This window comes from Marmota flaviventris, chromosome 20, assembly GCF_047511675.1.
Source record: "Marmota flaviventris isolate mMarFla1 chromosome 20, mMarFla1.hap1, whole genome shotgun sequence".
In the NCBI taxonomy this organism is placed as follows: Eukaryota; Metazoa; Chordata; class Mammalia; order Rodentia; family Sciuridae; genus Marmota; species Marmota flaviventris.
Window position 1 is genome coordinate 14,866,922 of NC_092517.1, and position 25,235 is coordinate 14,892,156.

A 25,235-nucleotide genomic window follows, 5' to 3' on the forward strand; every position below is an offset into this window, starting at 1 on the left:
GAGAGAGAGTTTTGAAAGCTGTTTGCTTAATGGCTTTGTGTGGGATGGGGAAGCAAACACAAGTAACCTCATTCAAGTCTCTTTTTCCAACCTTAGGTTGCATATGTATTTATTTATTTAACATTGCTTCTTCTAGCTTTATTGTTTTTATTAGAATGAAATACCATTGTAAAAAAAATTAAGCACTGCAGAAAATTTTTAAAAAGGAAAGCATTCATACTGGAAACAGTTTTTCTTTACGTCCATGAAAACATGACCAAAAAAAGGTAAGTTAATATTTTTACCAGCAGCTACGTAGAATCATAGGAGAGAGTGCTGAGCTAGAAATAAGAAGTAGGGCTGGGGGAATACAAATAGGTCAGTGGGGAAGCACTTGCCTAGCATGTGAGGGGACCTGGGATCCGTCCCCAGCAACACACACACAAAAGATAGGAAGTTGAAATTGATGCTTTGCCCTCTTGATTCATGAAGTCCAGTCTGCATCTTTTAGGTTTTCTTGACATTATAATTCTGCATCTTAGGCTGGGGGTGTAGCTCAGTGGTAGAGTGCCTTCCTAACATGCCCAAGACTCTGGCTTTTATTCCCAGGATCAAAAGAATAAAAAATAAGTAATAAGTTGGATATGGTAGCTCATGCCTGTAATCCCAGCTACTTGGGAGACTGAAGCAGGAGGATTGAAAGTTCAAGGCCAGCCTGGGCAACTTAGATGCTGTCTCAAAATTAAAAAATAAATTAAAAGGGCTGAAAGTATAGCTCAGTGGTAGAGTACCTCCCAGATTCAATCCCCAGTACCACCAAAGAAATAATAATAAAAGGCTGAGATAAGCTAGGTAAGGTGGAACACCTGTAATCTCAGGTGTGGGAGACCAACCTTGCACATGACTGAGTCACATTCCCTGGCTGGGTGCTGAGGCGCTCAGTCGCAGAAATGTGGCAGAGCTTTCCCCACCCTTCTTGGGTGCAAGGGTCAGTGTCTTGTGCATGGTTGTGTCTTGCTACAGCCCCCCGTGGGTGAAGCTACGCTCACCTGTTCCTTTGTAATATAACCCCTTGTCCTGTTTAGGATAGAATCTTCCATGGAAGTGCCTTGTGTGTATCCCCTTCTCTTACTGTGCCCTTGGGTGTGGCCTACCAGGTATCAGTCAACCTGCTTACAGTGGACATCATGAAGATACTCAGCCCCCTGAAACCTGACCCTTGCCTCATTTGAATAGCTTCTCCTCGATAAAAGGGGTCAGCGCGTGCTCTCGCTCTTTCTCTTTCTGCGGACCCTTAACGTCAGAGGAGCCGTCACAGTGACTCCAAATAAAAAGGTATTTGTGTCTCGTGTGGTTATTTCGTGTAGCCCAGTTAGCCCAGTTCAACTGGAGTGACCCCTGAGCCTTTTAGTCTCGAGAACAGAAACCCAGCACTCAGGGGCTCAGGTGGCTGAGGATTGCAAGTTTGATGCCAGCCTTGGCAACCTGTCTCAAAATTAAAAAAAGAAAGAAGGCCTGGGAGTGTAGCTCAGCAGTAGAGCCCCTGGTTCAATCCCTAGTATTGTTGAATTAAAAAAAATAAATACATAGAAAAAGAAAGGGATAAATGGGAGACTGTGCCAATAGAGAAAAGGGAGAAAGATGAAGGCCTTGGTTCTCCTTTGTCCCATTGCACCTGGGTTGTAGGTGCTTTCCTGCTCAGCCTATCAATCCATCCTAGTCTTCCACCTTGGAGTCCATCTGCAACCCTGCGAATACCCTAGAAGAGCATCTCAGCACACTGAGACATGCTTCACTTCTGGCCTCAAGGCCATAGATGTCCAATCTCTGAGCCACATCCCCAGCCCTTTTTAAAATTTTATTAAATTTTGAGATAGATTCTCAGTTGCCTAGGGGCTTGCTAAATTGCTGAGGCTGACCTCAAACTTGCCATCCTCCTGTCTCTGTGTCCTAAGTTGCTGGGATTACAGGTGTTTGTGTCGTCCCCCCCCCCCCCAGGTTCCTGCTGAGTTGCCCAGACTGGTCTTGAACTTACGATCCTCCTGACTCAGCCTCCTGAATAACTGGAGTTATGAATATGCACCATTGTGCCAGGCTCATTTTAGATGTTCTCGGTGGACTGTATAATTTGGTCTTATTTGCTTCCTTCACTCACAATGCAAAAGTTGTAGGGGAATGATCAATCCCACTTGTGAAAAACAAGGCTTGACCAATAAAATTGTTACTGACCTAGCCCTCTTAGACCCAGAGTTGTAGAAATAAACAAAGGACCCTGAAATGATTTAAACATGCAAGGGTTTAAGAACTTCTATTCTAGACAGAAGGGAGATAGCACTTGGGGGACAAAGATCCCTGGGGAGAAGAGCTTTTATGGCATCTGTGGGGCAGGCAGGAGCTACAGGAGCTCAGCCACTTGATGTCATTATGCATACAGGTGGCACTGAAGTTGCATCTTTGCACATCTCATTCCCTTGGGGGGGGTGTTTTATTATGCTAATAAGATAAAGGTAATTGTGGTTTACTTTAATGGTAACTATTTTACCTATGCATTTGTCACTCATCATCTGGGAAAGTATTATTATTTTCAGAGTAGTGCAGACCCTGCTTTGCCTGTCTTGGGCTGGCATATCTGCTGACCGACCGAGTGGACTCAAATGGCTAAGCCCACTTCCCCAGCCTCTCATCTTTGGGGCTATTACCTCATTTCCATAACCTTAAAAACTAGCCTACCTTTTAACTCCTCATTTTCTGGAATGTGTATCAATTCCATAAGACTGCTAGCTTGGCCCTATTTCCCCTGAAAGGTTTTCATTCCTTAGTCCTAAGGGGTCCTATTTTGCGTAGGGGAGGGGTCCCTGACCATGTCAAGGTAAGCTGTCCAGGGTCACAAAGCCTGTTGATGGCAGAACTGAGATTTGGTCCCAGGTCTTTTCATTTTGATTTCAGTTTCCTTCTGTGGCAGCCACACTCCCAAGCTGGTGTTTACAGCTACATGTTATACTCAGTGCAGTTGCCTAACCTCTTGAAACCTATTTAGCCCTGTATAAAATGGGAATAATAAGTTGGATGTGGTGGTGCACAACTATAGTTCCAGCTACTAGGGAGGCTGAGGCAGGAGGATTACTTGAGCCAGGAGTGCAAGGCCAGCCTGGGCAATAGAGTGATTCCCTATCTCAGCAAACAAAAAGAATATAACACAGGCTTGTGAGAATTACCTAAAATCAAACAGGGAAAGCACATTGTAGAAATAAAGAAACAGTAATTAGGGTAACAGGCAATTTGTAGCTAGTGGGGAAGAAGAGTTTGGCACTAAGACTGCTTGAGTTCACATCCCATTTCAGTCACTTTGTACTTATATTATTTTAGGCACATTATTAAATCCCAGCTTGGCCACTTGTATATGTGTGATTTTATTTTATTTTTTATTTATTTTTAGAGAGAGAGAGAGAATTTTAATATTTTATTTTTTTAGTTTTCGGCGGACACAACATCTTTGTATGTGGTGCTGAGGATCGAACCCGGGCCGCACGCATGCCAGGCCAGCGCCCTACCACTTGAGCCACATCCTCAGCCCTATATGTATGATTTTAGGCACTTTATTTGACCTGTATCTCAGTTCCCTCATTTGTAGGATGAGGGTTAATCACCATACCTACATAGAGTCATTGTAAGGAGTAAGTAAAATAATCTGGGTGCAGTCTGTATATAGTTAAGTGCTTAATAAATATTAGCTATTATTAGTATAAATTCTGTTCCTCCTACTTCGTTCATGTAAAGACAATTTTGGTACTGAGGATTGAACCTACGGGCACTGTACCACTGAGCTGCATCCCTAGTCCTTTTTTCTTTTCTTTCTTTTTTTTTAAATTTTGAGACAGGGTCTTGCTTAATTGCTGAGGCTGGCCTCCAACTCGTGATTCTCCTGCCTCAGCCTCCTGAATGCATGAGGCGGTGTAGTGCCCAAAGCCCTGGAAGTGGACTTATAAGGCTTCCCGTTGCTGTCACAGAATGCCCACGCGGCCTGTGCCCCTTCTTGTGGCGGCCTCACTTTCCCCCGGCCGCGCGGCCCCTCCCGCTAGTCTACGCAAGAGCGAGCTGTGCCGCTGGTGACCGCTGGGGGGCGGTGGCGGCCGGCGCGCCCCGCCCACTTCCCGCGCGGCCCTCGCGCCTATAGCCAGAGCCGTGGCGTCGGCGGTTCGCGACACAGTCTCTCTTGGGCCCGCCGGCCAGCCTGACATGGCCTGCTACATCTACCAGCTGCCCGCCTGGGTGCTGGACGACCTGTGTCGCAACATGGACACGCTCAGCGACTGGGACTGGATGCAGTTCGGTGAGTGGGGCCCCGGGCGGCTGTGAGCCGCCGTTTGGGGCACTCCAGCCGGGACTCGGCCGGTCGGCGGCTGAGATTTCTGTACCCCGGCCTCGCCGTGTGGCCCTGGGCAGGTCCCCGCCGCCGCCCCGAACCTCCTTTTAGCCTTCTCGAAGGTAGGGTGGCCTTTGAAGACTTGTGTCACAAGGCTGTCGTTGGGTGGTCATCTCCTCTACCTTGCTTTTACAGTTAACGACAGTTAGGGAGCGCTTCCTCTGAGACGGGCGCTCTGCTCTCTCTAATCCCCGCACACGGCCCGGGAAGTGCGTCCTCCTCTCCCTGTGTCGCAGATGAGGCAGAGGAACTTGCCCAGGGGTGGCCCAGTGGCGGAGTGGGGTGGGATTGGGAGCCGGGGCTCACTACCTTGTAAATCCTCGTTGGGTTTTGCTTGGTGTTTGCGGCTTATGATTGGCCGAGAGCCCTGGCAGCTAGGGAGAGGATGCGTGCGTGATGGGCTCAGCTTCCAGCCTCCTTCACTTGTCAGCTGTGTGACGTGGAGACGGTTTGTTAGAGCTGCTCTGTAAAGTTGTTCTAAGGGAGTAAAATACTGTGTAGAGAGTAGTCTTATAAGGAAGTGAAAAGAACAATTGTTATTCTTGGCTATATGATTTAAATCAGTGTCCAGGTGGCACCTAATTTTTAACATACTGTCACATATTATTTTTTTCTTTCCACACCTTTTATTGGTGCATTATAGTTGTATATAATGATGAGGTTTGTTGTTTCATATTTGTACATGCACACTGTATGACAATATAATTTGGCTACTATCACAATCCTCAAACACTTCCCTCCACCTTCCCTGCCTTCCATCCATTGGTCCCTTTCCTCTACTGATCTCTCTTTGCTTAAAATATAGTTATATATTTTATTTATTTTTAAATATTTATTTTTTAGTTGTAGTTGGACACAATATCTTTATTTTATTTTTATATGGTGTTGAGAATCAAACCCAGGGCCTCGCATGGGCTAGGCAAGCACTCTAGCGCAGAGCCACAATTCCAGCCCTAGTTATATATTTTAATTAAAATTTTTAGATTATAAAATACACCATTTATCCAAAAAACGTATATACTACATATGTGCTGTGTACACACACACACACAGTCAAAATAATAATAAAATGAACATGTATGTGTTATCCATCCGGATTGAACAAATGGTATATTTTAGGGCTGGGGGTGCAGGTCAGTGGTAGAGCACTTGCCTAGAAATACTAGGCCCTGGGTTCCATCCTCAGTAAAAAGTTAAAAAAAAAAAAAAAAGAAAGAAAACAACAAAAGAAATAACTTGTATTTTAATCTAGTGGTTCTCAGGGACACTTCACACACTAGGGGACACTGCTAATGTCTGGAGAACAAGTTGTTTGTCACAACTTGGTCAGTGCAGTGGATAAACACCAGGGACATTGGTATCTACCAACATCCAACCCAAAGTGTGAATGGTGCTGAGGTTCAGGAACCCTGTTTTAACCCAGTAAAAACAATACGTACCCATTGTAAAATACTGTGGGAAACAAGCAACAAAAAGATTAGCTCAGACTGCCTCTCAGAGATAACCATCCCGAGTATTTGGTGCAGGAAGTCACAATAACAGCTGATATTTCTTGGCTTCTTACTGTGCTAGCAGCCTGCTACGGATGTTCAACCTGGTCGTTTTTGTAGACATATTTATATATGTGTATGTATCTTTCAAAAATCTCCACTTTGTGCATTCATTATACATGCTATGCTAGTACACCCCCCGCCTTAAAATGTACCACACTCATTTCCCCTTGCCAGGCAATAATCTTGAACAATATGGATAGAAGTTTTTATTTGTAGCATGTATTTTTATTTAGCTATCATTACTTGAAAAGCAGAAAATGCATAAGGTAAAATGATGTAGATACCACACCTAGGATGGGGAGATGTCTTTCTCTTCCCTGTTGCTCAGTCTCCTGCTTCCCTTCCTTGCAAGCTCTGCCTGAGGCTCAGGGAACCTGTGAGAATGTCTTTTTTTTTTTTTTTAAATATTTAATTGATTTTATTTTTAAGTACATGACGTAGAATGCATTACAATTTTTATTATACATATAGAGCACAATTTTTCGTATCTCTGTATATAAAGTATGTTCACACCAATTCATGTCTTCATACATGTACTTTGGATAGTGATGTCTATCATATTCCACCATCTTTGGTAATCCCCCTCCCTTCCCTTCCCACCCCTCTGCCTTATCTAGAGTTCATCTATTCCTCCCATGCTCCCCCTCCCTCCCTACCCCATTATGGGTCAGTCACCTTATATAAGAGAAAACATTCAGCACTTGTTTTTTTGAGATTGGCTAACTTCACTTAGCATTATTTCCTCCAACGCCATCCATTTACCTGCAAATGCCATGATTTTTTTCTCTTTTATTGCTGAGTGTATTCCATTGTGAATATATTTTTTAATACATTCATCTACTGAGCGGCATCTAGGTTGGTTCCATGTTTAGCTGCTACAAATATTGATGTGGCTGTGTGCCTGTATTATGCTTTTTAAAAGTCCTTTGGGTACAGACTGAGGAGTGGGATAGCTGGGTCAAATAGTGGTTCCATTCCCAGTTTTCCAAGGAATCTCCATACTGCTTTCCATATTTTCACCAATTTGCAGTCCGCGAGAATGTCTTGCACCTAATTTTCTAGGTGACTCTGTGTCCCATTTCTTGGGTGACTTTATTTGAATGTTTCCTGGTCAGTGATTCATCTGTGGGTGGGACTTCCTCTGATTTCTTCCACATTAGCCCAACTCTTAATTATAAGCAGTAGAACAACTTATCTTCCTAGGAAGTTAATTTAGAAGGCACTGTATGGTTTTTTAAAAACAGCTGGGAGCATTGGTTCATACCAGTAAACCCTGCGTTTTGGGAGGCTGAGGCAGGAGGATCACAAGTTTGAAGCCAGCCTCAGCAATTTAGCAAGACCCTGCCTCAAAATAAAAAGGGGATGTAGCTCAGTGATAAAGCACCCCAGGTTTCAATCCCTAGTACTAAAACAAACACACAAATAAAACAAAAACCCAGCCATACAGTTCACAGAGCTGGAGCATATCTTAAATGGAAGAGCATGTACTTCGTGGATGTGAGGTCCTGGGTTCAGTCCCAGCACCAAAAGCAAAGATAAAAAAATAAAAAAAGGCATAATTCACATACCATACAATTCACCCATTTAAAGAGTAGAGGGGGACTGGGATTGTGGCTCAGTGGTAGAGTGCTCGCCTAGCAAGTGCGAGGCCTTGGGTTCTATCCTCAGCACCACATAAAAATAAATAAAGATATTGTGTCCAACTACAACTAAAAAGAAAAAAAGAGTAGAGGGTACAGAGCAGTGGCTATCTCCACAGTCTCAGAACATTTCTATTACTGCAGAAGAAACCCTGTACCCCTTAAATGTCACTCTAAACCCTCATTTTTCTCCAATATGCCTATTCTGGATATTTCATGTAAATGGAATTATGCAGTATTCATTGTCCTCTGTGATTGACTTCTTTTCATTTAGTTGTAGATGGACACAATATGTTTATTTTATTAATTTATTTTATGTAGTGCTGAGTGAACCCAGTGGCTCTGCCACTGAGCCCCAGCCCCAACCTCTCTTTCTTTTTTTTTAATTGCAGTGCTGGGGATAGAACCCAGGGATTTGATATGCTAAGCAAGCACTCTGCCACTGAGCTACACCCTCAATTTCTTTTTAAAACAAAAATAATGTTTCTGGGCAAGGCACAAACCTATCATCCTAGTAGACTTGGAAGGCTGAGCGGGGAGGATCACAAGTTCAAAGCCAATCTCAGCAATTTAGCAAGGCCCTATGCAATTTAGTGAGACCCTGCTCAAAAGAAAAAAGTGGCTGGGGATGTGGCTCAATGTTAAGTGCCCCTGGGTTCAATTCCTGGTATCAAAACAAATAAACAAAGAACCCCACAAAACAAACACTAAACAATGTGGGGGTACAGGGATGCATGCCTGTAATCCCAGCGACTCAGGAGGGTAAGGCAGGAGGATGGCAGGTTTGAGGCCAGCCTCAGCAACTAAGTGACACCCTGTCTCAAAATAAAAAAAGAAACAGCTGGGGCTCAGTGGTTAATTGCTTCTGGGTTCAATCCCCAGTACCTAATATGATAATAATAGTAGTAAGTGATATTTCATTGTATGAAAGTACTACATTAATTTATCCATTTGCTAGTTGATGGGAATTTGGGTTCTTTCCACTTTTTGGCAATTATGAAAAATGTCTTTGGATGTTTGTATAAGTGAGTGTGGACATGTGTTTTCGTTTCCATTTGTCTATGCAGTATGTACCCAGGAGTGGAATTACTGAGTCATATGTTAATTCTTTTGAACCATTTGAGGAACTGCCAGATTGTTTTCAGAGTGGCTGAACCAATTCACATTCTTACCAACAGGGTAAGAGGGTTGGGATTTCTCTGAGTCCTGGTCAACCTGTTAGGGTCCCTCTCTTGTTTGTCATCCTGCCAGCTGAGCAGGTGTGAGGTAGCATCTCCCTGTGGTTTTGATTTGCATTTCCCTTGTGACCAGTGCTGTTGAGCATCTTTTCACCTGCTTATCAGCCATTCTTACATCTTCTTTGGGAATACCTCTGAGTTTGCAGCCCCTGGAGGTACCAGAATTTCCCACAGGAATTGAGGATGTAGTCTACCCTCCTCACCTGACTTGCCAGCTGCAGCCCCTCTGACCTTTCCCCCTGCCTCAACCTCAAGGGCCTCCTCTGTCCAGACTACTCAGGGCCTTTGCATTTGCTGTTCTCTCTTCTTGGAAGGTTCTCCCTCCCTGCCTTTTCGATGCCTGGTGTTCTAGTCCGTATTATTTTCCTCTTGTTGGTAAAACAAGTTACCACATTTGAATGGTAATTAAAAACTGCACAAATTTATTATCTTATGATTCTGGAGGTATCTTTTGGCTCATGACCCCTCCCTCCGTCTTCAAAGCCAAAAGTGCAGTGTCTTTTTAAAAAAAATTTCTTTTTGTAGTTGTAAATGGACAGAGTGCCTTTATTTGTTTATTTTTATGTGGAGCCAAGGATCGAACCCAGTGCCTCACACATGCTAGGCAAGCACTCTGCCTCTAAGCCCCAGCCCTAGCTCGGCAGTGCAGTATCTTCAGATCTCTTTCCAACTTCTGTTTTTGTCATCACTTCTCTGAATCTTATACTCTGCCTCCCTCTTATGAGGATCCTGGGAATCACACTGGGCTGATCCAGGTTATCTAGGATGATCCCCTCATCTCTGAATCCTCACTTCATCCCATCTATGAAGTTCCTTTGCCACACTGGGTACTACACTCACCCAGATCTGAGGATGTCTTTGGGGTGGGCATTATTCTATTGGCCGTTGCCCTGTGGGTCAGCTCACTTGGAGAGGCCTTTTCTGCCCCCCCCACCCCCAAGCTCTTTAGTCCATTGTGGGTTTCATTTCCTCCATTCCACTCAGTGAGCTATGATTACCTTACTCCTGATATGTTTATGTCAGTCTGTCCCCATGAGATAAAAATGCCACCAGGGCAGGGACCTTGCCTGTTTAGTTCACTTCCATATTTCCCAGAGCAGGACCCATGACATGCTTCTCACCCTGCAGAGACTGCTTTGAGCCCATGGCTGGCTGGCTGTTTTGGGACAGAGGTCACTGATTGGGTGCTGATTGTGCAACCCAGTCACTTGCTCTCTCTGGGTCTCGGGACTCAGGTTTCCTCATTAGTGACATGAGCAAGTCCCTCCAATCCTAAAAAGTCTTTGCTGACATGAGTCATTTTAGAAAGAGAGAGTCTCTCTCTGAGATGATTGTGGTCCTGGGAGGAGGGTGTGGGGGCATAGGAAGAATTCTAAAGTGAAGTCGAAACTCCCACAGTCACAAATATGTATGTTCTTCTGGATTTGACATCTGTTGCCTCTTGATTGTTTCTCTGTGATTGCAGTTGTGGCCCTTTTTGCTGTTGAAGAAATAAATGCTGGGGGCTGGGATTGTGGCTCAGTGGTAGAGCGCTCACCTAGCATGCATGAGGCATTGGGTTGGATCCTCAGCACCACATAAATGTAAAATAAAGATATTGTGTCCACCTAAAACTAAAAAATAAGTATTTAAAAAAATAAAAAAGAAAGAAAGAAAGAAATGTTGGAATCTGAGTTCTTGTAAAGTCGGCAACTTACAATTTCACCCTTGAGGCTATGTGCAGTGGGGCTGGGGATGAGAGGCTGTTTAGTGGCCACCTTGTTCGCTGTGCCAGACCTGTGCACAGCCTGCGCTGCCTTGCCCAGCTGTGTGACTTCAGACCTGTCTGAGCCCTTATTTTCCTCCTCCGTAATGCTGCCCTCACAGAGTCATGGAGAGGTAGAGGGATGCCATGGGTGCAGAGGTCATTGGGGCTTCCCCTTCCTCCACCCAGGGACGTCTAGTTGGTCTGGAGCAAGGGCATTTGATGCTGGAACAGGTCATTTCAGGAGGCTGTGCCATCCTTGCTGAGGCCTTTGAGGATAGGCCAGATTTCCACGGGATTCAAGATCTTGAATATGGAGGGACAGCGTGATGGTCTCCACATGGGATTCCTCATTGACTAGATGACAGGTTTTCACAGAGTCTGGGTTGCTTGACATTTGTGTCATTTTTTTTTTTTTTAAAGTTGTGGATGGATGCAATACCTCTCTTTTTATTTATTTATTTATTTTGATGTGGTCCTGAAGCTTGAACCCAGTGCCTCACACCTGCTAGGCAAGCGCTCTACCACTGAGCCACAATCATAGCCCTCATTTGTGTCATCTTTTCTCTGTGCCAAGCTCTACTCCAAGCATTTCTGTTCTTAGAGCTCATTTAGAGCTTGTTCAGCAGATGAGGAAGTTGAGGCCAGAGAGAGGTGAAGGGCCTTCCCCAGATGCACAGCTTGGGTTCACATCTGGCCTTGGAACCAGGGTTTGGCCTCTGCACCGTTTCTGTACTGTCCTGCTCACTCTTGGTGTCACTATGACAAGTGCCTGAAATAATCCACTTAGAAGTAGAAAAAATTTATTTTAACTCATGTTTTCAGAGATTGCAGTCCATGGTCAGTTGGCCTCATTTTTTTGGGCCTGAGGCAGCACATCTTGGTGCAGAGCCTGTGACCAAGTAAGCTGCTTACCTTGTGGCCAGGAAGTGAAAGAAGGGAGGAAGAGGAAAGAGTTGGGGGTCCCATTATCTCCTTTACTGCACAATCTCCAGTGATCAGAACACCTTCTTCTAAGCCTCACTTTAGGTTTGCACCACCTCCTGAAGGCGCCCAGCTGGGACCAGGCCTTGAGACACATTTATAAACTATAGCACATATGCATATGTTATTTTTTTTTAGTTGTAGATAGACAGAATGCCTTTATTTTATTTTATTTTTAATTTTTTTGTAGTTGTAGATGGACAGAATGCCTTTTATTTTATTTGTTTATAAGGTGCTGAGGATCAACCCCAGTGCCTCACATATGCTAGGCAAGGGCTCTGCTGCTGGGCTACAGCCCCAGCGCTTATTTATTTATTTTTTTATGTGGTGCTGAGGATGGAACCCAGTGCCTCATGCGTGCTAGGCAAGCGCTCTGCCACTGAGCTATAGTCTTAGCCCCCACATGGTTTTTTATCTATAGGAAAAAGTCTAGACTAAAGGATGCAAAAATGTTACCAGTGGTTTTCTCAGGGTCTTCCAAGTGGTTATATTGTGGATACTTTGATTTCTTCTGTTTTCCTAAGGTCCTACAGTGACCAGGTGTTGAGAAAAAAAAACAAAAACAAAAACAAAAAAAAAACCTGTGACTTAGCAGAAGCCCTCGGTAGTGACTCATCCTCTCAAGATCTCTGCCCTGTCCTGACCCCTTTTCATGGGTGTGGGTAAAGGCTGATGGGCCAATACCTTAATATACGTCACATTCTTGGAAACTTAAATGTCTAAGCTGGAGGCTGGGACAGCAGAGCCCTCTCCCTGCACACGCGAGGCCCTGGGTTCCATCCAGCGCCATGAAAGAACAAAAGGAAAGAAAAAGAAAAAAGAAGTTCAAGCTGGAAGAACCCCAGAGTTTAATTCCTGTTTCTCCAGGATTAGCAGGGGAGGAAAGCGCGTCCCAGAGAGGGAGACTGAGGGCAGAGGCTGAGTTCCCACTGCCAGCAGCCACAGTGGCAGGGTAGGCTTGTCTTTCCCACGACATGCCCCACCCCATGGGTGGGAGGTGAGCACATGACAGTAGCATTGTGTAGGGAAGGGGGGTGTGCTGGAACAGGTTCCTTCCTCTTCCCTCTACTCTTTGTAGGCTGGAAGCAGCTTCTGTCCCCACTGACATCACTTCCTACCAACCAGGATTCTGGCCTGGGATTTCCAGTGACTAAAGTTATAACTCCAAAACTTTCCATTCCTAATTGGGCACTTCTCCTGTGGGCTTTTTTTCTGCCGGAGGCCATCAGAGCTCTTCCTCATTTCCCAGAGAGGAGAGACATAATCTAATGTCACTCCCTGGCTCTGAGATTTTCCATGATGCCCCAAGGCTCTATTTTCTTTTTTGAATTTAGGGGTGCTTTACCACTGAGTTACATCCCCAGCCCTTTTTACTTTTTGAAACGGGGTCTTGCTAAGTTACTGAGGGTCTTGCTAAATTGCAGGGGCAGGCCTCAAACTTGCTATCTTCCTGCCTCAACTTCCCGAATCTCTGGGATTACAGTCATGCACCACTGTGCAGGGATTGATTTTATGTTTTTCTAATAGAAAAGCCACATGGGGTTTTAGTTTACTCACTTCAATATCTCTAGTGTTTGTCACAGACCTAGTATACAGCACAGGCTCCATGATATTTTATTGAATGATGAATGAGTAAATGAACGATTTGATGTTCACATAGATTTTTGCTTCATGATTTCTGAAATCCTGGAACTGAAGCTTAGGTTTGTTGTTTGTTCTGTGGTGTTGGGGATTACACCCAGGGCCTTGCACATACTAGGTCAGCACTCTACCACTTAGTCACACCTCCCAGGCTGTTTTATTCCTAGTTTTATTTTATTTTATTTTATTTATTTATTTATTTGAGAGAGAGAGAGAGAGAGAGAGAGAGAGAGAGAGAGAGAGAATTTTAATATTTATTTTTTAGTTTTCGGCAGACACAACATCTTTGTATGTGGTGCTGAGGATCGAACCCGGGCCGCACGCATGCCAGGCGAGCGTGCTACCGCTTGAGCCACATCCCCAGCCCATTTATTCCTAGTTTTAAAAAAATGCTTCTTTCACATAACAATAAAATAGATCAGCTATAATAACATATTGCAATAAATGTTATTTAAAACCTATGGGCTGGGTGTGGTGGCCCATGCCTGTCATCTCAGTAGCTCCAGAGTCTGAGGCAGGAGGATCATGAGTTCAAAGCCAGCCTCAGAAAAGGAGGTACTAAGTAACACAGTGAGACTCTGTCTCTAAATAACATACAAAATAGGGCTGGGGATGTGGCTCAGTGACCCCTAACCCCCGCTCCCCCCCCCCCCCGCCAAAAAAAAAAAAACACCTATGAAGTATGTATAACTAATTAAAACAAATAAAAAAGGGCTGGGGCTGTGGCTCAGTGGTAGAGCGCTTGTCTACCATTCATGAGGCATTGGGTTTTATCCCTAGCACCATATAAAATAATTAAATAAACAAAATAAAGGTATTGCGTCCATCTACAACTAAAAATATTTAAAAATAAATAAATAAGAAACAAAACAAAAGACTCAAGTCATTAAACTTAGTGGAGTAGTGGTTTACCTTTAAAAATGCCATTTGTGGGGCTGGAGTTGTGGCTCAGTGCTTTTGCTTAGCATGTATGAAGCACTGGGTTCGATCCTTAGCACCACATAAAAATAATTAAATAAAATAAAGGTTTAAAATGCCATTTATGAAGAGCTGTAACAACTTGAAAAAAGTTTATGCCATAATTTAATAAATCAGAGCAGGATTCAGAATCTGTTGGACAAAGTGTCTGGCAAAACCTATGCTTAAAAGTTACTGGGCGCAGTGGTGTGTGCCTATAATCCCAATGGCTCTGGAGGCTGAGGCAGGAGAATCACAAGTTCAAAACAAGCCTCAGTAAAAGTGAGGCATTAAGCAACTCAGTGAGACTCTGCCTCAAAATAAAATACAAAATAGGGGGGCTGGGGATGTGGCTCAAGCGGTAGCGCGCTCGCCTGGCATGCGTGCGGCCCGGGTTCGATCCTCAGCACCACATACAAACAAAGATGTTGTGCCTGCCGAAAACTAAAAAATAAATATTAAAAAATTCTCTCTCTCTCACTCTCTCTTTAAGAAAAAAAAAAAAAAAAAATAGGTCTGGTCAAGTGCCCCTGAGTTCAATCCCCAGTACCACCACCCCCTACCACAAACAACAAACAAACAAACTACACTTAAAGCTATGCCTATATAGTTGGGGTGATTTTTGGAAAGGAAGAGAGTACCCTAGTGGCCTTGGGGAAGGTGGTGGGATGCTGTGTATCCTGCCCATCCCCTGCATGCTCCATATTTTCTTTAGTTTACAAGCATTAATTGTATGTAAAAATTGAGAAGAAGGAATGCATTATTTTTGCTATCACTGGCCAACAGTGGCTTCCTACAGATTTTGTCTGGTACTTCAGAATTTAAGGAGGCACCTACTCTCATGGTCCTGCAAGTGCAGGATGAGTCCTGATAGCCAGGGCTCCAGGGGCCTCCCTTGCCCTGCTGCCTCATGCTGACCCTGCCCAACTCTGCCATGCAGTGTCTTCTGTACAGTAAATAGGATGAATGAAACTCCCTGCTGTGTGGGGTGTCCATTCTAGAAAGGAATGTGGGAGGAGTTCTGTTCCTCACTGAGGTTCCAGAGGGTGAAGTGACTGTCCCTAGCAAAGAAACTGCGTGCATTCAAGACTCCTGTCTGTGTGTTTCTCGTCCTGTGATCTTTCTTCTGCCTTGGGCAGCAGCCAGGCTGATACTTATGTGCCAGTCCCCATTGGTATTCAATAGGATCAGCGTGGAGAATGACAAGTGGGGCTGTACTCTGCATAGTGGGAGTGGCTAGGTTATTGTGGGGATCCCTCAGAGGGATTGCTGCTCTGCTCCGACTTTAAGCAGAATTCTCTCTCGCCCTCCAGCCTCCAAAGTGATCCCAGACCTGACCCAGCTGCGGAAGATCAAGTCCATGGAGCGGGTGCAGGGCGTGAGCATCACCCGCGAGCTGCTCTGGTGGTGGGGCATGCGGCAGGCCACTGTCCAGCAGCTGGTGGACCTCCTGTGTCGCCTGGAGCTCTACCGTGCTGCCCAGATCGTCCTGAGCTGTGAGTAACCAGTTGGCTTCTACAGAGTTTTGGCGTGGGCTGTATTCTCTGGTCTTAGACCTTTATAAGCACCCTCCACCTGCTGTGATCCTGGAGATAGAACCCCAAGCCTTGTCCATGCTAAGTAAGCACTTAGCCATTAGCTCAGCCTTAAAACCTTTTTAATTTTGTGATTTAAAAAAAAATTAAGAGCTGGAGATGTAGCTTAGTGGTAGAGTGCTTGCCTAGTATACGTGACGCCCTGGGTTCTATTCTTGATACTGCAAAGAGAGGAAAAAAAGAGAAGGATGGGTTATCTATTTAAAAAACAATTAAGTGAAGAAAATTTAAAGGTCTGATAGCTGTTACATAAAAATTCAAAATAAGACATAGAATAAAAATAATTCACATTGCCCTGTTTATATCTTAAGTGGTAACCACTGTTAACAGTTTCTTGTCTATCTCTCTGTCTGGACAGCCCCTGTTAACACACTAGGGCACCCAAGTACACTGTTGTACACTGATGTTTCAACCTAGCACTAGATCTTGGAGACTGTTTCATGCTGACATATTTTTTTATTTGATTGTTTATGTCTTTATTTTGTGTGGTGCTGGGGATGGAACCCAGGTTTTTTGGGCATGCTAAGCAAGCCCTCTACCACTGAGCCACATCCCCAGTGCTGACATATTCTTTTTAACAGTTAGAGATTTGGGTTGTTTCTAGCTTTTTCCTCTTCTATACAGCATCATGATGCACATCTCTGGACATAAGTAACTGTGCTCTGCACACGTTTTGAGTATAGCCATAGAAGACTTTCTAGCATTGGAGTGGCTGGGTTGGAGCTTTGCGTATTTCAAGTTTCATTTGCTGTTGAGATCAGTATTACTAAATTGTTCTCCTACAATCATAGTGGAAACATATTTAGCAGCAATCATACCTCCCTGCCTGGAAGGATGGCTGTGGAATTGAAGGGTCATAATGTGATAGGTACCTCATGTTGAGCAGAAGGCAGTAGGGATGTGGCGCCTGGTTACCTGGACCCTTCTCTGTCCCCAAGGACATCCCTTCCATGTGGGTCAGGGAGCCATTCTGAGCCCCTGGCTTGTGTCTAGTACTGTGTTTGATTCTAGAAATACCACATAGATGACAGTTAGTCCTCTGCCCTCAGAGAGCATTGTCTTGAGAGGAGGCAGTTAATAGGAAAAGAAGTAAAAGTGGATATACCAGTTAAAGAAAGAAGCCAATAGGACAGAGTGACCAGGTAGGGGAGTCTTCTAGGACAAGTGGTCAAGGAGGTACTATCTGCTGAGATGAAACTGCAGGAGTGGAAGGGAGACAGTCACATGGAGTTGGGGTAAGAGAGCCCTGGGAGAGGGACCAATTTGTACAAAGGCCCCAAGGAGCCTGGGCTGTGGAAGGAGATGGAGCTGCCTTGTGTGGGGTTCCTGAGCTGAGGATAACCTCGCTGGACCAACACACGCAGGTTCAGCAGTTGCCTGAATGTCTCTGAGACCCTTCTGGAATCAGGGAGGGTTTCCAGAAGGAGGGGCTTAGAGCAGGGGACCGAGGGCTGGGTGCTTCGAGAGCACCAACCTCAGATAAACTGGGGGCATCTAGAGCTGCAGACCACTTGTGACTTTCAGAGTCACTATGAGCAGATCACACTGGGTGGGGAGGCCAGGCAGGATAGGAGGATTGTCATTACTCTTCAGCTGCCAGGGGACTTCCCAAGACTTGGCATGCTGGGGAGACCTAGGCTTTCACACACCAAGACTTCCTGCCAGAAATGGGGACAGTCCTGTTCCAGTGGGCGTGACATTCCCGCATGAGAGACTCCAGCCAGGCTTGTTTCTGCACAGGCCTGTTATCTACAAATCTAGTCAGTGTCTCTTGAGTCAGGTCCTTTCCCAGGCTTCTGCCTGCCCTGCCTTGCCAAGCGTGCCTTCCTCAGCTTGGGAAGGTGAGCTGCCCAGCATACAGCCTGCCTACCTTCTAGAACCCACCTGAAGCCCCTCCCTGCCCTGTTCTGGGGCTTCAGACCCATGTGCTGTGGTTAGTCAGAGAGACTCAGGTGCTTTAGGATCAGTGCTGAGGCAGTCATTTGCTCTCTGGTGACCCTTCCTTTCCTTGGGCCCCAAACCACACCTTTGTCCACTGGTAGTATGACCAATACCTGCCAGCTGGATTGGCTTCTCTGTGTTCCCAGAACCTGGTATGTGGCAGATGCTGAGAAATGATCATTGACTGGATGAGCCCTAAAGTGTTTTTGAGAGAATTATTGGTAAAGTCCTATGAAATCCAAAAGAGGCAAGGAGAGGGCCATGGGCGACGGCAGGAAGAGCTGCTTGCTCACGTGTGATCAGGAGCACAGGGCTGGGACCAGGCCAGTCTCCTTTGGGGAGGGATGCAGTGAGGAAAGGCCTGTGCAGACCCCACTGTTGCCCTGTGGAGTGGGCTGAGGTGTTCCAGGGGGAACACACTTCTTGTGTGAAGTATGCCCCCTGGGTGAAGGCAGTTCTCTGAGGACTGAGACACAGGTCCCGGATAGGCATCCTCTTATGGATGTCAAAACCTGACTGCTGACTTATGTGAATAGACTCTTTGAGGTCAAGAAACAGCACAGGGCTGGGGATTTAGCTCAGTTGGTAGGGTGCTTGCCTTGCATGCACAAGGCCTGCAATTCCCCAGCACCACCCAGAAAAAAAAAAAAAAGCACAGCATAAGATTTAGGGAAAAACACCCATGTAGCAGGACTGTGCCTCAGCAGGACACTTAAACTCACATTCAGGAGTACTTTCGAGGTGCTGGGTCCTCTGTGGAGTGCTTGGCTCCCTCTAGCAGCCTTAGAGGGTGTCAGGAGCCTTTCTCCACCCAGGAAACCAGGCCTTGCATGGCTTACAGCCTCCTCCAAGGGCCACAAGATTACATCTACCTGTCTGCATCCAGAGCCCTCTGCCTAACCTGTCATTGGAGCTTCAGTGGCAGGAGTTGCTACTCAACTGTGGGCTCTCAGCCCTCCCAAAACACCAGTGATGTCCTGCCCATCTGCCTCCATTCTGTAGAACCTTCCTTACCCATGCTCTCCTGTTCTGCCTCCACCTTGCTCTCTTCTGATCCCCTCAGCTCTGCTGATTCGAGTTGCCTGAGGAAGAGGGACGAAGGCTGTTTCCAGACCCGTAGTCTCCTGGCTGTTCTGCATAGGGCATCTGGTTGTATTTTTACTATTGCTATGAGTCCTGAGGCAAGGCATTGCCCCTTTCTGTGTCTTGATTGTGGCAGTCCCGGTCACTTTCTAGAGGTAAACATTCAGGCCATTTGTGGATCATTTTAAGTTTCTATAATCACCTTGTAGAACCCCGCTCCAAAAAAAAAAAAAGGTTGTTGCTCAGTTGGTAGAATGCTTCCCTCGCATGCCCAAGGTGCTGGGTTCAATCCCTAGCACCACCATTCCGCGCCCCTCCCCAGTTATAACATTGTTTAAACCTTATTGCTCAGCTGTACCTGGCAGTCTGAGAGACTGATTTCTGCCAACTTTTTTTTTTTTTTTGGTGGTACTGGAGATTGAATCCAGGGCCTCCTACATGCTAGGCAAGCACTCTACCACTCAGTTACATCCTCAGCCCTTTGTCTCTTTTATTTTAAGGCAGACAGCTAAGTTCTTGAGGCTGGCTTTGAACTTGTGATCTTCTTGCCTCAGCCTCCTGAGCAGCTGGAATGACAGGCATAGCCATCCAGCCCACTGACCTCCAAGGAATTCTGATGCACTTTAAGTTTAAGGACATCTCAGATACCTGGTTCTGTGGTTTCTGACTTCACCTCAGTGGGCAGCAAGAGTGGAACTTCCTTATTCTTTACTCCCTGAAGCCTTATCTGAAGTGGAGTCAGAAAGCATGTGCTTTTACTGAGAACTCCTTGATTTTCACATCCTTTTCCTGCTGGTGTGGTTTGAGGGCCCAAAGGGAGTTGGGGGGAGTCAAATAATCACAAGGTGTTTTCTTTTTTCTTTTTTTTTTTTTTTTTGATGTACTGAAGACTGAACCCAGGGGTGCTTTACCACTGAGCTACATCCTCAGCCCTTTTTATTTTTTAATTTTTTGAGACAGGGTCTTGCTAAGTTGCTGAGGCTGGCCTCCAGCTTGTGATCTTCCTCCCTCAGCCTCCCAAGAGGCTGGGATTACAGGCCTACATCACTGAGCCTGTTTGCTAATCACAAGCCTTTATCAGACCAGGCCTGTGGTTTCTTTGGTGATACAGTTCTCACGAAAACTAGAAGCTTCCAGTTTCTTGGTTTCTAATCACTTCTACTGTGGTTATCACAGCCAGAGATCCAGCCTAGACCTATCAGTACTGAACCCTGACACCTTTTATCTTTCCTGCACTGGCTTCTAAGCTTAGTTGCCCACCAGTCCTAATTTAAAGTACTTACCAGGCGCCTCCCTTGATGCCACTGGAACCAGTTGGATGGGAAGTGTCAAAGGACAAAAAGTATAATTTAAAGATTTACCTGGTATGAAGATGTGAGAAAAAAAATAGTGTTACCTTAGAATAGTTAGAGAGAAGTGATGGGAGGGGAGGGGAGGGGATGGGGAGATAGGAAGGATAGTAGAATGAAACAGACATTATTATTGCTGTGTGTATATATGTGACTACATGACCAATGTGATTCTACAACCTGTATACTCAGAAAAATGAGAAATTATATCCCATCTGATTCAAATGTATGATATGTCAAGGTCATTATACTGTCATGTGTAACTAATTAAAACAAATTAAAAAAAATAAATTCCTACATAGCAAACTATTAAAAAAAAGATTTACCTGTTTTAATTTTTAATTCTAGAGTTGTGCATTGTTTACTCTATGTAATAGCGTAAATATACCAGTGAGGACAGCAGAGGAGGTTGGATTTAAAGACAAGACAAAGCTGAGCAAAAGAAATAAGGAGCTGGTGATGTAGCTCAGTGGTGAAGCATATGTTCTGCATGCATGAACTCTGGGCAGAATTTACTTTTTTCATATATGTATGTATGTATGTATGTATGTATATATATATATATATGAGATAGAGTTCTCACGAAAACTAGAAGCTTCCAGTCTCTTGGTTTCTAATCACTTCTACTGTGGTTATCACAGCCAAAGATAAACAATAAAGATGGTTTATTTTTAGGTATATATGTTTTTTTTTTCTTTTTAAATTTAGAGAGAGAGTTTTGCTAAGTTGCTTAGGGCCTCACTGAATTGCTGAGGCTGGCTTCAAACTCTCAATTCTTCTTCCTCAGCCTCTTGAGCTGCTGGGATTACAGGTATGTGCCATCTTGCTCAGGGTAAAGTAGCATTTTTCAGACTATGCTCTCTAGAAGAAAGATGTCTCCTGAAAACAAAAGGTTCATGTAGCTGGGCATGGTGGCGCATGCCTGTAATCTCAGTGGCTCAGCAGGCTGAGGCAGGAGGATCGCAAGTTCAGAGTCAGCCTTAGCAAAGGGGAGGTGCTGAACAACTCAGTGAGACCCTGTTTCAAAATAAAAAACAGAAAGGGTTAGGGATGTGGCTCAGTGGTTAAATGCCCCTAGGTTCAATCCCTGGTACCCCATGAAAAAAAAAAAAAAAAAAAAGATGACCCTGCTCCTGAGAGAACTTGATCAGGCTCCAGGCCTAGCTGGTGAATGTGAGGTAGCTCTAGAGCTATCTTAGAAGCTTAGGAGCAGGAATTGGGGCAGAGGTCATGGTATCTCACAGTGGCTTCCAGTGAAAGGCAGTGCTCCAGGAGCTTGAATGCCATCAAAGGAGGCGGTGCTACCAGCCTAGGAGCTGAGCCTGTGGGTGGAACTTGACAGTGGGGTCTGGCTGCGAAGGTTGGTGCTGAGAACAAGCTGTGCCTAACGTGAGGTGAACTTCTCCATATATATATGTTTATTTGTTTATTTTTATATTTAGGCAGGGTCTTGCTGAGTTGTGGAGGCTGGCCTCTCATTCATAATCCTCCTGCCTCAGCCTCCCACAAGGCTGGGATTACAGGTGTGCACCACCACGCCCACTCCATTTCTCTTGTATCCTAGAATCTGAATGAGAGAGTCAGTGCTAAACCAACAAAACACTTACCCAGGACTTACGATGAGCCAAATAGGGACACAGCCATTAAACCACCAACCGGGTCAGCTTTTATCTGATGTGGGAGACAGATACAATAATTACACAGATGCACTTAACCAGCCACAGTGTAAGGACTCAAAGAAATGTACAGAGGGCAGTTTGGGTAGGCAGTGTTACTGCTGTTGACCGGTGACGAGTCTTTGCTTCCCCAGTGTTGAAGAATAACACCAGAGAAGCACGCTGAGGCAAGGTCAGAGTAGAAATTAGAAGTTTATTAAAGGGCAACAGAAAAGACTTCTCCCGGAGGAAGAAGGGGACCCAAGAGGTGGAATCCGTGGAAGTGCGGTTGTTTCCCCTTTTTATAGTTCTTTCAGTGATGGAATGTAGGTGGGAAGGCCTGAGGGGTGGGACACAGGAGGGCCAAAGAAGTAATAGGCCTAGGGATGTTGCTCAGTGGTCCAGTGCCCCTGAGTTCAATCCCTGGTACCCCACCACCAAACAAAAACAAAAACAAACAAACAAACAAAAACCCAACCAACCTCTTTAGCGCAAACCATCAGAACACTTATTATCTTTTAAAGAATGGAGTATTGTTCAGTTCTAGAACCCCAAATGAAGTCATTTGATATTGTTTAAGGCTGGGTACAGTAGTGTACACCTGTAATCCCAGCTACTCAGGAGGCCAAGGCAGGAAGATTGCAAGTTTGAGGCCAGCCTCAACAACTTAGGAAGACCCTGTATCAAAAAGGGCTGGGGGTGTAACTTGTGTAGTATGTGCAAGACCTTGGGTTTCATCCCCAGCACTGTGTACATTCACATGTGCAAAATTGTGATTTGAAAATTCACTACCACTCTGTGACTATGAGGTTCCTGATGCTTCAGGTTGCCAAAGGGACTTGGGAGGTGATCAGGTTTTTATTTTCCATCTGATAATTACCATCTTCCTGGGAATTTTTTTTTTTTTTTTTAAGTTTTGCAATTTTCACACAGTCTCTTGTTGGTTATGCAATCCTGACGGTTTCAAACTTGGGGTTTGACATCTCTGCCAAAGTCATTTCCTTCCTGGAGCATGGCTCTTTTTGAGAGGGGAATTTTGGGCTGCTGCTGAAATGAAACAGGAGAATGGTCCCTCTGTTTTCCAAAGAGGCTGGGCAAGGTCCAATGAGGGTTTCTGGGTTTGCTCTCCTGAAAGGTTCTGCACATCCACCTCTTTCTACCCTCTTGGGAAGAACAAAACAGGGATCAGATTCTGACCCCAGGGTTAATAAGTCCTTGTTACTGGAGCTGGAATTGAGTTGGGCCAAGACTCCCAGGGCAAGAACTCAGGGTCTCTGGATTCTAGGAATAACTTGTATTTAGCAAGTAATGTATGTTAGCAAGCATCTTTTCTTGTTATTTTTATTTTATAGATGTGGAAACTGACTGAGAGACAAAGGACCTTGCCCAAGACCACATAGGGCTGAGATGGGAAATGAGGTCTGCTTGACGTTAATCCATATTTGAGTAGGTCACTAGATGGCATGAATATTCACTTTTCCCTTCTGAAAAATGGGTACAGACATTTCCCTGTTTACTTTGCTTGTAAACCACGAAGCTACACAATAAAAGTATGGTATTGTTTTAGTTATTGCATTGAGGCTCATGACATATAACCTGACTTTTCCTCCATTTATTAGTTATTCCATAGTTAAAAAAGGTGTTAAATGGGTTGGGGATGTGGCTCAAGCGGTAGCGCGCTCGCCTGGCATGCGTGCGGCCCGGGTTCTATCCTCAGCACCACATACAAACAAAGATGTTGTGTCTGCCGAAAACTAAAAAATAAATATTAAAAAAAAAAAAAGTGTTAATCATTGATGGTTTCTTGGGAGTGTTGTGATAATGAACAGAGGTGCATGTGCAGTGCATTTAAACTGGTCCCCAAGTTTTCAGAGGGTGGGTAAGGTGAACTTCAATTTATTTATTTTGTTTTATGTTTTTTGCAGCTCTGGAGATTGACCCCAGGATCTCATGCATGCTAGGCAGGTACTCTGCCACTGAGCCAAATGCCCAGCCTAGCTGTCATTTGGCTTCTCTGCTTGACTATGCTCCTCTGTATTACAAGTTTTGGACATAGATTATGCATTAATCAGGACAGGCTAGATTGTGCTGCAGTAATACAACCCCCAAAATCTCAGTTGTTCAACACAATTAAGATTGACCTCTTGCTCCTGTGGTTTTGTATGGGTCAGGCCACCTCCTGCTTTGTTCTGGAAGTGACAGAATCTTCACTTAAGGTCCATTGGCCAGACCAGTTTTATTCTCCTTCCTAATTGTAAGGGAGGCTTGATATGAGAGGGGAATGAGTGGGTGTTTGGTAACATTGTCTCATCCAGAGGTTATCTCTCTACGAGCTTGTGAGAAGTTCCTGCCTAACAAGGTCCCCTTGGTCTCACTCTTGCCCAGCTCTCTGACCTCATCACTACCAAATCCTTCCTCTTTCCCTTGACTCCTTCAGCTCGACCACTAGGGTCTTTATTCAGGGGGATGTGCCAAACTGTTTTCTGCCTTGGGACCTTTGCACATGTTGCTCCTGCTCCTCTGAGCACCGATTTCTCCTCACCTCTTCTGCATTCTTTCTGTGGCTGGTTTTCATCATCTTTTGGGTCTCTGATTAAATGGCACCTACTCACTGAAGTTTTCCCTGGCCACCCTATAGAGGTAGGCCTATTAGGCCACCCTCCCTTAAGCTTCTTTAATTAGATATCTTTTTTTTTTTTTTTTTTGTATTGCTGGATGGAATCCAGGCCCTTGCTGATGTTAGGCTGAGCTACACCCTCATCCCCTAGAGAGTTTTTATTTAATAAGCTTAATGTAGAGATTTAGTCCACTTTGATGAAGGATGCTTCCTTAGTCCCTAACAGCAAATGAATGAGGCACCTTTGTCACCTTGGCCGTGGATGAGATTCTCTGGAGAACCAGGGTGAGAGCAATCCAGGAAGACAGATCCTGCCCTCAGATTTGCCTGATTTTATGTCTCCAGGAGGTTGGAGACTGGAGATGAGGAAGGAAAGGTGCCTCATCCCTGGTATGGGCAGCTGGCCCCTGGGTTAAGCTGTGGCTGAATCCCTTTCCTTTGTTTTTGAAGGAATCCATTTCAGGCAGGAGTCAACTTCAGAATAAAAACAAATACACAGATATTGATTGCATCACTGTCTAGTTTGAGGGTGAAGGGTGGGGGATTTCCCAAGTGTGCTCACCAGGGAAGGACTTTGTGGGCAGCTGAGCCCTGTTTTCCTCAGTGAGGAGGCCTGGATTTGCTATTGTGCTGAATGTCCCCAGGCAGCAAGTGAGGGCCCTGGGGTCAGCCAAGGCCTCAGCATGCAGAAACCTCCTTCAATCCTTTGCATGGAGGAAGGTGGGAATAAGTACAGACTGTAAGTCACTGTTCTAGCTTCCACTTTCATGGAGTAAAAGACAGACCTTTGCCTCAGAGCTGTGATCTGAATTAAGTAGGCCACACTTGGGGAAAGT

General features: G+C 45.0%; 2 protein-coding genes across 3 annotated transcripts in view; one reads left to right on the top strand and one right to left on the bottom strand.

The window, feature by feature from the left end:
• Cidec (cell death inducing DFFA like effector c) overlaps nt 1-25,235 on the bottom strand; it is a 554,473-nt gene that overhangs the window by 188,614 nt on the left and 340,624 nt on the right. The gene's annotated exons all lie outside the window — the stretch shown is intronic.
• The window catches only part of Irak2 (interleukin 1 receptor associated kinase 2), a 55,678-nt gene continuing 34,588 nt past the window's right edge, over nt 4,146-25,235 (top strand). For both annotated transcript variants that reach the window (XM_027931863.2, XM_027931865.2), the window contains exons 1-2: nt 4,146-4,309; nt 15,473-15,655. In XM_027931863.2, the coding sequence (XP_027787664.2) occupies nt 4,216-4,309; nt 15,473-15,655 (277 nt within the window). In that variant the 5' untranslated portion in view covers nt 4,146-4,215. The remainder of the gene's footprint in view (nt 4,310-15,472; nt 15,656-25,235) is intronic.